At 45.0% G+C, this 16,547-nt stretch overlaps 1 protein-coding gene across 1 annotated transcript in view; it reads left to right on the top strand.

Annotated features, from left to right (window-relative positions):
* kiaa1109 (KIAA1109) overlaps positions 1-16,547 on the top strand; it is a 175,224-nt gene that overhangs the window by 34,459 nt on the left and 124,218 nt on the right. The window contains exons 23-34 of the mRNA XM_080750799.1: positions 482-610; positions 1,055-1,174; positions 3,571-3,691; positions 4,295-4,463; positions 5,919-6,175; positions 6,361-6,661; positions 8,120-8,327; positions 9,785-10,071; positions 11,149-11,488; positions 12,663-12,800; positions 13,928-13,998; positions 15,949-16,122. Coding sequence (XP_080606925.1) covers positions 482-610; positions 1,055-1,174; positions 3,571-3,691; positions 4,295-4,463; positions 5,919-6,175; positions 6,361-6,661; positions 8,120-8,327; positions 9,785-10,071; positions 11,149-11,488; positions 12,663-12,800; positions 13,928-13,998; positions 15,949-16,122 — 2,315 coding nt within the window. The remainder of the gene's footprint in view (positions 1-481; positions 611-1,054; positions 1,175-3,570; positions 3,692-4,294; positions 4,464-5,918; positions 6,176-6,360; positions 6,662-8,119; positions 8,328-9,784; positions 10,072-11,148; positions 11,489-12,662; positions 12,801-13,927; positions 13,999-15,948; positions 16,123-16,547) is intronic.

The raw sequence follows: 16,547 nt of genomic DNA, 5'->3' as shown, positions 1-16,547 counted from the left end.
TCATACTACAGCGTCACACAAAAAAGCATCAAAAGTAGCAGATCCGCAAATGCGCCACATACTGTCTGATACTGTTGCTACTTTTGAGTTTGAATTTGAACAGTTTTGGACACCCAAGTATGTTGTCTCTAACGGGTGGAAACTGTTCAAATTCAAATTTGTTCAAATTCAAATTACTACAATAATCCTCAATACATGTGAAGAATTCAGACTTATTTTCAGAACATCTAAATCTTGTATGGGTGTGCACAACATGTTTTCAGATGAGGGTTCTTGACATGAAAACATTTGAGAACCAGTTTCCATACAAACAATTATTTACGTTGCAAAACGATTCAATACCGATTACCGCATTTTAAAACAACATGATACGAGCCAAAGCGGTACGATATTTGCTTTTGCAAACGATATAGTGGATCATTGCAAATTAAAATAGATTTTTCGATCAGTTACTATATGGTTACACCCCTGTTGTTGCCAGATTGCCAGCATGATGGAGTGGGGTGAGACCTACCTGTTCCACGTGGTGTCCAGAGAGTTCCAGTTGGAGCAGCCCAAACCCTCTGTTATCTGTCAGCACGGCAAGGACCGGCACCGCTGTGACGCCAAGGTACACACACACACACACACACACACACACACACACACACACACACACACACACACACACACACACACACACACACACACTAGGGATGGGACCATACGCGATGTTATCGTTTATTGTGATAAAAACACTCACGATAATCGTATAGTGGAGATTTAATTTATTGTGAAATCATTCACCATCATGCACTGGGATCAATCAATTATCATCCCTTCCATACTTCAAAGGTCTTATCTGAAGACGTATGGACCAAAGCGTTCATATTGTGGGCGCGTTGTGAGCTTGTAGATCGTCAATTTTTTGGCAAATTTTCTGCCCCGGCATAACGTTTAGGATATGTTATCGCGATAATATCGTAAATTGCGACTTCTTTGGTCACAATGACGATCAATTGTCCTCCCATCCCTACTCAGTCCCCCTGTCCTGTGCCACTGTGTGTGCTTACAGCTGAGCTGCCTGCCGGGGCCGTGCCGGACCTCAGAGGAGCTGAAGTACACCATGACCCGCCTGGCCATGGACGGAGTGGACCTGTTCATCGCTGAGCACGGCTGTGCTGCCAGTGTCAAGGTACACACACACATACACACACACACACACACACACACACACACACACACACACACACACACACACACACACCGACCTGGCGTTTCCACAGGGACCCTGAGCGCAACGGTGGGGGCCAGTGGTGGGCAAGGAGGTAGGGAGCGCTTCGCTGTGTTCACAGGGGTTAAAGTTCTCCGTCCTGGGGACGGATTTCCGTCTTGAGGATTCCCTAGGGGCTATTTATGAGATCAGAGAAGATTCGCAAAAAAAGAAAAAAAGCTGAACCGTCTGCGCGAATTATAATAGCATCAGTTACTACTGTGGTGCGGTAGACTTGCTGGTGTGTCATGTAGTTCTAATTTAGATCAACTACTTCCTGTAAGTAGACTTACCAGTTGACGTGACTTGACTTGACTTGATCAGATTACGTTAGGCTCTTATTTTGAAATCCGCCCTACACTGAGAGGAAATGCCTCTGTAGCTACTTGTTGCTGCTGTAAGCTAACTGCGACGATGCATGCTGCTGGATAAACAAAACAACACTTGGATTACTCGCAATAGTTTGGCTAAAGTTCATATTTATGATAGAAAACCATGCTCCTGTGGCTTAAACGATGTACACCGTTTGGAAGTTTGTTAAACTTTTTGGACCTACGCTGAATTCCAATAGATGAGTGGACTGGTGGTGTTATTATATCATGCTGTAAAGGAACGAGACGTCGCTCTGTCTGTAATGTATGGATGGCTGTGTCAAAAGATGAAGTCACTGGAGTTTTACATGTAAACAGCAGGTAGGCTATACTATCTAAATATGTGTTTAAAGGGGGCAGCAGTTATTGACAATACGCGTTTGCTTCCTACAGTCTATGGTTTGCTTACGTTCTCTGCGTTAAAATAAGCAACGGAACACTTGTTATGTTTGCAAATCAGAGATTTGGGGGATTTATTTGTCACTCACAAAAGTGATCCATACAGATGTATGAAATACTTCGGGGTGGTGTTTCATTGGTACCGAAAGCAACGTATCATGAGTGATTGGTGTTCACTGTTCATGGCAATAGGCGAGATTTCTCCACTGCATCGCAGTGTTTCTCTCATAACATTACCCACGTGTGGCATCGGTTCAGTCAGCGACAATAAGGCTCGGACGTGCTCAGTGCGGTCAAAAACAAATGGAGGTGACGGGAAAGCCATTCAGGTCCTGGTGTCAAACGGTGAGAGAACAGAAATCTCTTATATGGCAGCATGGCAGCAACGATAAAAAGTAACCCCAGATGCTAATTCAATCCATACAGATGCTAATTCAAAACTTCGGGGCAGTGTTTCATTTGGGACCGACGCAGCGTAGCCTATCATGATTGGTGCTCATGGCTGTACTAGGCAGAGGTTTCTCCACTACGTGGGCAGTGTTTCTCTCATAACATTACCCACGTGTGGTGGTTCAGTCAGCGACAATATGGAGCGGTTGGTTTGGTTGTGAATGAAGATTCGTCTCGGACGTGCTTAGCACAGTCAAAAACAAATGGAGGTGGCCAGACTCTATACTATGCAGCTAACTAACTGCAGTACTGTATAGCATCCCCACTTTGTTTTAACATGGGTGGATTGTTTAGCTGTGGTTGGCTGGATGAAACGTTTGACACAGGAAAGCCATTTAGGTCCCTGTTTCTGTTGGGTGTGCAACAGAAAGCTATGTTATGGCATCAACGGTAAAAAGACGCTTTTCAAACGGCGGCGCGGCGGTGCCGCGGGGGGGGAGGAAATACATTTCCGTCTTGGGATTTTTTTTTGCTTTAACCCCTGTGTTCACTTGGACCGCGCGGAGGTGCTCAAAGTCAGGGGGGGGGGGGGGGGGGGGGGGGGTTGTTCTATTCTGTCCATAACCAACGCTCGACACGGTGACTAGCTCGCTCGCCGGTGTCGCACGTGGCTCATGGTCGCCTGAGACGGCACGCCTCCACCTTCATCACTGAAAACAAGCGCTTCTTTCCCTTGCAGCCCCCCCCGTGCCCCCACCGTTGCGCTTAGGGTCATTGGGAAAAACATTTTTTGGGGATCCATGGACCCCACTTTTAGAACCACTACCCTAAAGCCTCGATCAGAGTCTGCGGTGAAGAGCTATCCACCGCAAATTTTAGGTGGAAAGCTTTCCACCTCAAGTCAGAAAATAAGTGAAGGCCATCATAGTCAGTCACGGTGGAGTCCTGTTCACCGTGACTGACTGGTCCAGGTCGACCAATCAGTGAACGGGGTGAAGAGCCTATCTGTCTGAAAGTAAAAACAGAGAGATGTGTCGGGACTCGCTGTGGAAAGCTCTTCACCGCGAGGAATTTCGTAACATTGTAGTTTCATGACTCAAAAAGACTACACCGACTCTGATCGAGGCTTAAAACACCCCTCCTCCTGTCCTGTCCCAGATGGGGGCGGTGCGCCTGGCCAACTGCAACCTGCACAACCAGGCTGTCGGCGAGGGCATCAGTGCCGTGGTGCAGGACGTCAACATCCGCCAGTACATGGAGCAGCACCAGACACAGCACAGTGAGTGGACCACAGTACAGGCCTCCCCAACAGCAGGGATTAGTTTATTCTAGTCTAGTCCAGTACATGGAGCAGCACCAGACACAGCACAGTGAGTGGACCTAACCCTAACCCTAACCCTAACCCTAACAGCAAGGTTTAGTTAGTCTAGTCCAGTACATGGAGCAGCATCAGACGCAGCACAGTGAGTGACTAAATCACAATTTAGTCATTGTCAAGTGACTAAATCACAATTCAATTTAGTCATTGTCAAGTGACTAAATCACAATTCAATTTAGTCATTGTCAAGTGACTAAATCACAATTCAATTTAGTCATTGTCAAGTGACTAAATCACAATTTAGTCATTGTCAAGTGACTAAATCAAAATTCAATTTAGTCATTGTCAAGTGACTAAATCACAATTTAGTCATTGTCAAGTGACTAAATCACAATTCAATTTAGTCATTGTCAAGTGACTAAATCACAATTTAGTCATTGTCAAGTGACTAAATCACAATTTAGTCATTGTCAATCACAATATAGTCATTGTCAAGTGACTAAATCACAATTTGCTGAAAGAATTAACACTGCAACAAGGTTATGTCGTTGTTGTGGTCTCCAGGTGTGGGTGCGTCCGGCCACCCTCCCGTGCTGCGCCGCTCCTTCTGGCTGGAGGCCGGCTCGGTCAACTTCAACCTGATCACGGCTGACATCGCCCTGGCTGCTGACCACCCCGCCAAGTGTGAGGTCCAGAGACACTTCCTGGAGCTCCACGACGCACACACCAAGAGGTAGGAATTATTGAATGCTTTAACCAGTGAAAGCAGATCTACAAGCTCGCAGCGCGGCACTCGCTTGTAGATCTGCTATTTTTAAGAAAGTCGTAAAAATGTGTGCAAATCTTTGAATATATGTATTTTTAAAGCGAACGTTTGTAACTCAAATTTTGCTTCTGGGTGGTCCCTGGAACTCAATATTTTGAGATGGGGGTCCGTGGTCAAATACATATAATTTTGGGGGTCCTTCACATGAAAAGGTTTGAGAACCACTGACATAGTAGTCTCTCAAGAACAGACTAACTGAGCTCCAGTTAAGTGACGATGGCTGGCCAGATTGCTGACATAGAAACATAGGTTTTTCAAAAAACCTTAGAAGGATTCAAAAGACACTTATAGAATCGGGTCAAAATTCAAATTTTCACGATTTTTCAAAAAATAGCAGATCTACAAGTATATCTGCTATTTTTCAATAGTTAAAGCATAACATAATGATACACAATAATGTGTAGTAGCCATGGCACCATTATGACATTTTACATGACCATGAATTGTCACTCAAATGATTGCGATTGACGATTGAATTGTGTTTTTGTTTCGTCGACAATTAACATTTCGGTTTGTCTTGTAGGCTTTGGAGTTGCACATAAACTAAATATACAAAGAAATGACTGACATATTTGACAACTTTATAATTTAAAAAAGAACAGTATCTGGGGGTTTAAAAACAATAAATAAAGCCTAATTTGAAATACAGTCTTTCCATTCCAAACGTTTTGCGCTGAGAAGGGCAAACTGGGAAATCTTTTTTTTTTTTTTTTTACAGTTCCATAGAACGATGGACCAATTCCAACGTTACTCCCACCTTTCATTTACATTCCAATTTATAAAACATAAATACCAATAATATAAAAATAGGACCCAGATTAAACCAGTGGTTCTCAACCTTTTCAGGACGCGACCCCCAAAATAATCATATTGTAACTGGGGACCCCCCCACCCTGGCAAGCACTAAGAGTTGAGGCATTACATTTTGTATAACACGGTTCTATTGTGAAAATAGCCGATCTACATTCTCACAACGTTGTGAGCATGTAGATCGGCTATTTTCACAATTTCTGCATCTAATATTTGACAATTTGGCCAATGTTTAATTTGTAATTTTAGAGGTATTAAAAAGTCCTTAAATTGTCATTTTAGAAATGTGCATAATACCCTCTATAGTCTATACTAACCTTATGTTGGTTTGTTTAGTGTTGAGTGAGAAAACAATGTTGCACATTAAGTTAATCATCTGGGGACCCCCCAAAATAATTTGGAGACCCCCCTGGGGGTCCCGACCCACAGGTTGAGAACCACTAGATTAAAAAAATAGAAGTTAATTTGAAGCTCTAACAAGACATTGTCCACATCATCATCATCATCATCATCATCATCATGTGTGTGTGTGTGTGTGTGTGTGTGTGTCAGGCTGTGGTTCCTGTGGCCGGACGAGCCCAGCACCAAGATGCGTCGAGGCAGGAACCGTTGCGGCTGCCTGGGGGGCTGCAGGTTCTTCGGGGGAACCAACACCGGCCTGGACTTCTTCCGCCTGGAGGAGACCATGACGCCCTCCTCCTCCTCCGCCTTCTCCAGCTCCAGCACCGACTCGGACATGTGCTACGGCCTGAGCCTGCTGCACCCTGGGGAGTGGATCATCACCAAGGAGACCCCCAAACTCATGGACGGTACGCACTGCTCACCACACATCTTAAATAGTTGCGATCAGGCGATTATTATGTAATAATTGTGACAGGCCTAACCACACGCGCAAATATACTGTACTTGGGCGCAAATATACTTGGGCCCTAGTAACTCAGTCCCACTTTCCCCCCCCTCCCTTGTGACGCCCCTGTGTGCATTAAATGTTCAGGTCATGGAGTTGCCGTGAAGAGGGACACCCACTCCCCGGGACCGCCTCCTGAGCTGCCTGAACGCAGGAGCCACCAACAAGCACAGCAACAACAACAACAGCTTCTACTGCAGCAGCAGCAGCAGCAGCACCTGAGTCTCCAGGTGCCCCAGAGGTCCCACAGCTCCGCCTCCTCCTCCGAGGAGAACAGCTCGTCCAGCGCGGCGCTGCCCCTGCTGGCGGGGGAGAGGGACAGCCCCTCGCCCAGCACAGAGGAGCGAGGAGGAGGAGTCTTCCATGTCAACGGGAGGAGCACCGCAGAGTGAGTGGCGTTCATCACACCAAGTGTTCACAGGCGCTGTGCATGTCAAGGATAGTGATGGGACGATATGAACTTATGAACATATCGCGACTATTGGGACCAAAGAAATCGCGATTTACGATATTATCGCGATAATCAAAATATCCCCAACATCCATTATCCTGGGTCCGAAACTTTGCCAAAGTGAGCTTGTAGATCGGCTATTTTTTGGCAAAGAGATGTGTTAGCGAGTGAAAAACAAAAGACTGTATCAAGTACATTTATATTATAAGTACGTTTTACTAATTGAGGGTTTTATTGGTACCAGATATGCAGCTCGGCAAATAAAAGGTGAATTGATCCCAGTAGAGGACAATTTCACGATAAATTAAATCTCCATGATACGATCATGGTGAGTGTTTTTTTATCATAAAGCGATAATGTTGCTTATCGTCCCATCCCTAGTCAAGGACCGTATTGCATTGAGGACTCAGACCCCTGACTAAGACAAATGGAACAACATGGGCTTCCATTTGTACTCTCTGAGTTACAGAACATAATGGGTCCATTCGGTTCCTAACTATCAATCACTTTGTTGGGGACCCCCTTATCATGAACATTAGTTTAAGGGACAATTATATGAAGATAAGTTGAATACTGGTGAAGTGAAGTCGTCCTTTAAGTACATTTTGATAGCACTACCTTTGCACTTTTACTGAAGTACATTTTGAATTCCAGACTTGTTACTTGTAACAGATTATTTCTACATTGCAGAATTGCTTACTATCAAAACCTCCACCGGCTGTCCGTCAGTCTGTCAGTCAGTCTGTCTGTCTGTCTGTCCGTACTCGTCACGTCACACTTTTGCCCTACTCCTATCTCCGCCACTGTTGCCCCTATCCATGCCAAACTTTGCACACACACACCCCTTGGCTGCCAAACCACAACCCCCAGCCCTCATTTCTCACATGCCCCTCTTCTAGCGCCACCATGAGACCGATTCTCGCAAAACACCTTGACACTGCTCCTACAAATTGTGCCCTAAAATCACACAAAGCGGTACACAGTATGTCTAGAGTCATGTCATCAACATGGATCTGTCCCATTCAGCGCCACCATCAGGCAGATTTTTTCAAGCACATTTTTGGACACTGCTCCTACAGATTTAGGCCTAAAATCACACAAAGCGGTACACAGTATCTCTAAAGTCATGTCATCAACATGGATCTGTCCCATTTCCCATATTCCCTCCTGATTGGCTACGATTGCCTTCTAAAGTTTTGTATGCGACGTGGCGGTCGCTTATCTCCCGATTAGGGAGTCTTACTGGTACTTTCACCCAAGTAAACACTGTGTGTGTGTGTGTGTGTGTGTGTGTGTGTGTGTGTGTGTGTGTGTGTGTGTGTGTGTGTGTGTGTGTGTGTGTGTGTGTGTGTGTGTGTGTGTGCGCGCGTGTGTGTGTGCGTGTGTGTCCTGCAGCACCCTAGGTGAGGTCCCAGAGGGTTCCCCGGTGTCCCCTGGCAGTACGGTGGAGCGCTCGTCGCTGCGCTCTCCCCTGCGCTCGCCGCTGAAGCGCCAGTCCTCCGTGCACTCCGGCCGCCTGGGCAGCACCAAGAGCCTGTCGGCCGCCGTGTTCGCCGACAAGCCCCCGCCCACCCTGTCCGTGGGCGTGCAGTTCAGCAGCGAGGTGCCCGCTTGTTTGTTCGTTTGTTTGTTAGCTTTAATAATTCTTTTCTCGACCGCAAAATGATATGTCATTTAGATTGGTGGTTCTCAAACCTTTTCATGGCTGTCAAGGACCCCTCTATTTTTTTTTTAATAATTCAAATGTTTTTTTATTTTTTCTTCTTAACTATTAATACAAAAAGTGGTAATGGGTGGTACAGTGCAGCACAAGTAAAATGTGGATGCCTAGAGATAGAGGGGGCCTTGCCCTACCAGACATGAGGACATACAATATCTCCTTCGAAATGGCTAAATTGTCTAAACACTTTAGTGGGTTGGGTTGGACTCTGATTTGGACTGGGTAATCATAGAGAGAAGCCTGGCTTCACCATTTCGTCCAATTGATGTTCTGTCACAGGTAGCGAGCAATGAACCCAGGACCCCTCTAATTTAATATTTTGCCAGGAACAATATCTGTAAATATTTAGTGCCAGGGACCCCCATGTAAGATTTATGTTGTTAAAAAAAATGCCCCAAAAAAAGAAGATCTACAAGCTCACAATGCAACATGTGGTGAGCTTGTAGATCTGCTATTTTCAAATAACCTACTTATATACTGTTAAAGTGGTTAAACTGTTGATTCTATATTGACGTATTATTTCTTATTTTTCTTTTTGCTGGGGACCCCCTGGAAACCCCCTCAAGGACCCTACTTTGAGAACCACTGATTTACATAGCATGTTACTCACAAAGATGCTAGGTTAATTGTTTACCTGGTATAGTTTCAAACACAACTAAAAATGCAATCCATTATTATTATTAACCCATTTAGGCCTAGAATTATTGAATGCTTTAACCAGTGAAAAATAGCAGATATACAAGCTCACAGCGCGGCACCGAGTGCCGCGCTGCGAGCTTGTAGATCTGCTATTTTTGAAAAAGTCGGGAAAATGTGTGCAAATCTTTGAATATATGTATTTTCAAAGCGAACGTTTGTAACTCAGAATTTGCCTCTGGGTGGTCCCTGGAACTAAATATTTTGAGATTGCTGGTCCGTGGCCAAATAAATATAATTTTGGGGGTCCTTCACATGAAAAGGTTTGAGCACCACTGACACAGTAGTCTCTCAAGAACAGACTAACTGAGCTCCAGTTTAAGTGAAAAGGACCTTTTCTTTGACGATGGCTGTCCAGATTGCTGACATAGAAACATAGGTTTTTTCCAAAAATCTTAGAAGGATTCAAAAGACACTTATAGAATAGGGTCAAAATTCTAATTTTCACGTTTTTTCAAAAATAGCAGATCTACAAGCTCGCAGCGCGGCACTCGGTGCCGCGCTGTGAGCTTGTATATCTGCTATTTTTTTATATTTAAAGCATAAAATATTGCGTCATAATGTGTTCAGGCCTAAATGGGTTAAATGGCAAATAGTATAGTGGAAATGATAGTTGTTAAACTGCGTATTTCACACGTCTCCAGGTGTCGCGCAGCGATGAGAACGTGCTGGACTCTCCGCAGCGGCAGCGCCGCAGCTACGGCTCCTTCCCCTTCACGCCGTCGGCCGACTCCAACACCTTCCACCAGTACCGCTCGGCCGACTCCAGCATGTCGGTGGCCGACAGCGAGGCCTACTTCTCCGCCACCGAGGACTTCGAGCCCATCAGCAGCGCCGACGAGGGTCCCGGGACCTACCCGGGACGCAAGAAGAAGAGACGGCAGCAGATGCAGCAGCCGCAGACGCAGCCCTATCACATGGAGAACTACAGGTCAGCAGGGACAGGATGATATGGACACGGTTATTGTGACCAAAGGAATTGACGATTTACGATATTATCACGATAATGAAAATATCCCCAACATCCATTATCCTGGGGCGGAACATTTGACAAAAAACTGCCGATCTAAATGCTGTGACACGTGGTGAGCTTGTAGATCGGCTTTTTTTTTGCAAATAAATTTGGTAGCGAGTGGAACAAAGCCTTTATCAAGTATTGTTAATAGAAGTATGTTTTACCAATTATAGAGGGTTTAAGTGGTACCGGATATGCAGCTCGGCAAATAAAAGGTGAATTGATTCCAGTGCATGACGGAGGATAAGTGCACGGTAAAATCTCCACGATACAGTATGTTTTTTTTATCACGATAAACGATAATAGCGGTTATCGTACCATTCCGACAGGTCAGTGCATCAAATTACAGGGGATGGCAAAAAGGTCTCAGAGGCACTTGCCCGTCGGGCAAGTACAGGTCATGTTCTAGCTGCCCAAAGGTCATGCCCGCTTGCCTGAACATTATTTCCCTTCAATTTAACACATATTTCTTTCCTAGGGCTGATGAGAAATATTTTACCTCAGTTTGTATGCCAAACTAGCTGTGACTCTGGGGGTTCACACTTTGTATTTTTAATTGTAGCAACAGTGAAAACAGCACGTAAGTACTGTAGGTAAACAGTGCTCTTATTTTACATTACACAGACCAGAAGACGTTCAGGTGTTTAGACAGATAACTCGTGTTGTGTTAGATATAGGCGGTTAGATATAACTGTTCTCAAAACGTCATCAAAGCGCTAGTCAAGTGATCTCCAAAAAAGCAGTTATAATTTCAAGATCGGAGTATTTGAATTGGCCAATACAACAGAACTTCAGAATATTCTTCTATAAAATGAAGCATGCACACACACACACACACACATTCAGTGGTAAGGCAGTTCAGAACTTCAGGGAAACAACCCAAATATGGGTGTGCGCTGCTCGTGCACTGTTTCAAAAATCACATATTCTGACATGGTCTGAAAATAATGTTCAGTCTTGGGATTTTTTTTGCTTTAACCCCCTGCAACACAGAACTACAACTACCAGCTACCCCAGCGTTCACGTGGCTGACGGTTGCATTTCTCCTCTTCCCAGCCGGAGCTCCATCTACCACAGTGTGGAGGGTCCGCTGACCTACATGCTGAACGGCGAGCTGATCACGGAGCCTCGGGGGCTGCTGCCCCTGCCCCCCATGCTGCCCCCGCTGCCCCCCCAGCCCCTGCCCAGCCACACGTCCCAGGCCAGCTTCGTGTCGGCGCTGGCCATGGAGGAGGAGAGCTCCGTGGAGGCTGAGAAGACGGCCGAGCCGGGACCGGTCACCCGCCAGCCCCACGTCATGGCCTGCTACCACAACTACCTCGCCCACTACCAGGTAACTAACCCTCACCCGCCAGCCCCACGTCATGGCCTGCTACCACAACTACCTCGCCCACTACCAGGTAACTAACCCTCACCCGCCAGCCCCACGTCATGGCCTGCTACCACAACTACCTCGCCCACTACCAGGTACCTACTGTAACTACCTACTACCACAACTACCTCGCCCACTACCAGGTAACTGCTAGAAACTACCACAACTACCTCGCCCACTACCAGGTACCTACTGTAACTACCTGCTACCACAACTACCTCGCCCACTACCAGGTAACTACTGTAACTACCTGCTACCACAACTACCTCGCCCACTACCAGGTAACTAACCCTCACCCGGCAGCCCCACGTCATGGCCTGCTACCACAACTACCTCGCCCACTACCAGGTAACTAACCCTCACCCGCCAGCCCCACGTCATGGCCTGCTACCACAACTACCTCGCCCACTACCAGGTACCTACTGTAACTACCTACTACCACAACTACCTCGCCCACTACCAGGTAACTGCTAGAAACTACCACAACTACCTCGCCCACTACCAGGTACCTACTGTAACTACCTACTACCACAACTACCTCGCCCACTACCAGGTAACTGCTAGAAACTACCACAACTACCTCGCCCACTACCAGGTAACTGCTAGAAACTACCACAACTACCTCGCCCACTACCAGGTAACTGCTAGAAACTACCACAACTACCTCGCCCACTACCAGGTAACTGCTAGAAACTACCACAACTACCTCGCCCACTACCAGGTAACTGCTAGAAACTACCTACTACCACAACGACTCTGAACCCCTAGTTGCTCCCGGTGAGCAGTTTGGTGCCTTGCATGGTTTCCTCTGCCATCAGTGTGTGAATGTGTGTGTGAATGGGTGAATGTAATGCACAATCTCTGTAAAGCACCTTGGATAAAGGCTCTATATAAATGCACCATTTACCATTTACCAAACACTCTTTTGGTGCATTGTCCATTTAACATCTTTCACCATCGAGCTAGCATTTGCCATGGAATGGCAAATTCCATGGCAAATGTACAGTGACTCTGACGCCCCTTGTGCTTGTCATCTCAACTAAAACCTTTGGACAAGTGACTATCGACAATATCCCACGGGCCGGCGCGCCTTTTCATTGTGTGGTGTCCAACTAAGGCGACTTTTGTTCCCCAGGTTTCTAACTGGTCCGTGAAGCAACCGACCAATAAAAGGACCTCCAAGTCCTCTCTGCACCGCCCCCTAGACCTGGACACGCCCACCAGTGAGGAGAGCTCCACCTCCTTCGACCAGCTGTCTGTTCCTACCTTTAAGGTTAGAGGATTTGTTGTATAATCCAGTGGTTCTCAACCTTTTCAGGCCGTGACCTCCCAAATAATCATATTTTAACTGGGGACCCCCTCACCCTACGAGCACTAAGAGTTGCGGCATTACAGTTTGTATAACACGGTTCTATTTGTGAAAATAGCCGATCTACATGCTCACAACCCCTCGCTTTGCGAGGCGTTGTGAGCATGTAGATCAACTATTTTCACAATTTCTGTCTCTAATATTTGACAATTTGGCCAATGTTTCATTTGTCATTTTAAAGGTATTAAAAGGTCTGTTTTGTTTACTGTTTAGTAAGAAAACAATGTTGCACATTAAGTTCTTTTCAAATCTTTTTTATTATAGCACAGTATCACATTGAGGCAGGTACATACATAAACAGTGATGACACCTCAAGTCCCATTCCCATCACAATAATCATTGGTAATCATTAAGTTAATCATCTCGGGATCCCCCAAAATAATTTGGTGACCCACAGGTTGAGAACCACTGGTATAATCACCCTACTATGACACTCGATGGTGTGGTTTATGTGATGTGAGCCCAGTTTGAAAGTTGATTGTGCACAGTGTGTCTAATGGAGAAGGCTATGATATGGAAGGGATAATCAATGGGGATCAATGTCACAGGGGTCATCGCCATGCTTGGCAATTTTTGTCATGGATATACAGTACAAAAAGAGTAGACAAACACACTTGAGGGAAACACACAGCAGACATTACAGGTATGTACTGTATGTGTACACATGGAACTGGTCCATTTGCTTCCATTATGGTTCCATTTGTTCACTCCCTGAGTTATGGGGGTCCTTGAAAAATATATTTGAGACCTTAATATTTGAGAACCACTGTACCAGTGGACTACAGCGCGAGAGTTCAAGAGAGTTTGGACAAGGCGATTCTCTTGAATGCTGCCTTCGGTATGGCATGGAAAGAGGGGGCATTTGCATCATGTCTTTCTCCATAGTAAAAACTGCATTCATGGTCTGGAGAGGACACTTTTTACAGACAGGGTAAAAGGGCACAGGGTCAAGCCAGCTTTGATGTCTATGTTTGCACGTGCCTGTGTGAGTTGATATCCATGTTTTAACATTAGTGTGTGTGTGTGTGCAGGTGGTGAAGCATGGCCTCACAGCCAGTTCTCTCCTAGACCGAGGCATTCAGCTCATGGGAGACCCTAACAGGTAAGCTGCACACATCTTCAACCATTTAAACCATTTAGGCCTAGAATCTTTTAATGTTTTTTAAGTATTGAAAAATAGCAGATATACAAGCTCACAGCACAGCACCGAGTGCCGCGCTGTGAGCTTGTAAATCTGCTATTTTAATTTTTTGCAAGTCTTTGAATATATCTATTTAAAAACAAACCTTTGTAACTCAAATATTTGCTTCTGGGTGGTCCCTGGAACAACATATTTTGAGATGGGGGGGTCCACGGCCAAATACCTGTAATTTTGGGGGTCCTTGACATGAAAAAGTTTGAGATCAGCCGATTTAGAGGAAGGATTTAGAAGTCGGGTCAAAGTTTGGGTCGAAGATATTCGAAGACTTGCACACATTTTCATGATTTTTTTCAAAAATAGCAAGCTCACAGCGCAGCACGCTGTGAGCTTGTATATCTGCTGTTTTTCAAAAGTTAAAGCGTAAAATAATGGTTAAAGTGGTTAAAATCTAACGCGACGCGGGCACGTTCCATGTCTTTGAGGGTTCAACCCATTAGGGTTGAGTGGAGTAGCGCTGGGCTCCGTCTTTTACTAGTGTATTTTCTGTTCATCTGTTATTGTGGGGAGAAAAGCTGCTGAATTTGTATGTAAACAATTCTAATATATTTTTTGGAAGTCAGCGTCTTGGATGCATGTTATGCACTGACAATAGGTGTTGGACAAGTTCACACCATGTCACAGCGCAATACAGTACATTATGAAACACAGCGCTAGTGTGCAGATTAGGACAAATTAAAATGTATTTTGCTTTAACCCATGTTAAGATTATGGAATTTTCACTTTAAGTATCTTTTTATTGATTTTATTCCTTAGTAGCCTTTTATAAGTGATTTTTATTTTTATTTTGTATTCATTTGAGCTTTGGCAGCTCTTTTGAGCCATAAACTAAAGAGTTTTGACTTTGATGCAATAGCTCTTGTCAACCAGTAGGTGTCCTACCATACCACATAATATAATAACAAGAGCTGGTATACTACAATACTACAATAGTTATGTTATATGAGCATACTCCTCATGATTGGTTAAAATAACATTGTATTCACAACAATAATGGCACCTTTAAAATATTCAATATTCATCAATATTAAGCCCATCTCTGGTAATGCCCATATATGGACATATTTTGTCATATTGGGACATATTGTGTCAGGCGTCTTATTGGTACTGGATTGTGTGTGTGTGTGTGTGTGTGTGTGTGTGTGTGTGTGTGTGTGTGTGTGTGTGTGCGGCAATGGCTCAGGGGTAGAGAAACCGTCATTAGAACATGGAGGGTTCCCAAAAGGTTCTCAGTTCGATCCCAGGCTCCCCCAGAGTTAGTGTTGAAGAGTCCTTGAGTAAGACTCTGAACCCCTAGATGCTCCTGGTGAGCAGGTTGGTGCCTTGCATGGTTTCCACCGCCATCGGTGTATGAATGTGTGTGTGAATGGGTGAATGTAATGCACAATCTCTGTAAAGCGCTTTGGATAAAGGAGCTATATACAGAGTTCCCACGGTCATGAAATTCCTGGAAATATTTTGAAAGAAATGTCTTTGGTTATTGATTTTGTTAATACCTCTGAAATCACAAATTAAACATGGGCCAAATTGTCAAATATTCAAGGCAGAAATTGTGAAAATAGAATCGTGTTATACAATAGAATCGTGTTATACAAAATTCCCCAGTTAAAATATGATTATTTCGGGGGTCACGGCCTGAAAAGGTTGAGCCACTGGCATACACTACCTGTCTTTGGGCATTGCGCATAGGAGTAAGCGACCTGTTATTGAGCTGAATTATTGTTATATAGTCCTGGAAATTGGGTTAAATATTCTGGAAAGGTTTTGGAAATGAATTGGTAAAAATGTGTGGGAACCCTGTATATAAATGTACCGTTTACCATTTTGTGTGTGTGTGCGCGGTGTCCTATGCAGCACCCCCTACACCCCTCTGGACAAGAAGGCCATGGAGACCACAGACGAGGACACCAGCACAGAGGACTGGACCCTGGAGCAGCCGCTGGCCCAGACCAGGACCACCGCCATCGTGGAGGTGAAGGGAGCCATCAACATGGTGCTCACTCCCCTGGTGGCCGAGGCCCTCGACAGGTACAGCAACACCCTTTACCACAGCGGTCTTCAACGTTTCCAGGCCAAGGACCCCTTAGTTTAGAGAGAGAGATGAAGCAGGGACCCCCCCTACATATCGTATACAATTGCGCTGCAGATGAAAAATATACATGGATTATACAGTTTAGACTTGACTTAGAGTTTGACTATCATCTGTGTAGGTTGCATTAATGTGTATTTCAGTTCAAGTGATACATCTAATCACTTGAACTGTCAATGCCTACTAGTCTGCTCTTCTTTTCCCTCTCAACCAAACCTCTGTGCAAAAAAATAGCAGATCTACAAGCTCACAACGCCTCGCAGTGTGAGGCGTTGTGAGTGGATGTTTTTTTTATTTTTTTATTTTTTATAAGAAACCAATGATTCTCTATGATCTCATGCACACCTGCTTCGAATTTGCTGTG

This window comes from Nannobrachium achirus (assembly GCF_963921795.1).
Source record: "Nannobrachium achirus genome assembly, chromosome: 20".
Classification (NCBI taxonomy): Eukaryota; Metazoa; Chordata; class Actinopteri; order Myctophiformes; family Myctophidae; genus Nannobrachium; species Nannobrachium achirus.
Note: the sequence above shows the minus strand (reverse complement) of the source record. Positions and strands in the feature narration are given on the sequence as shown.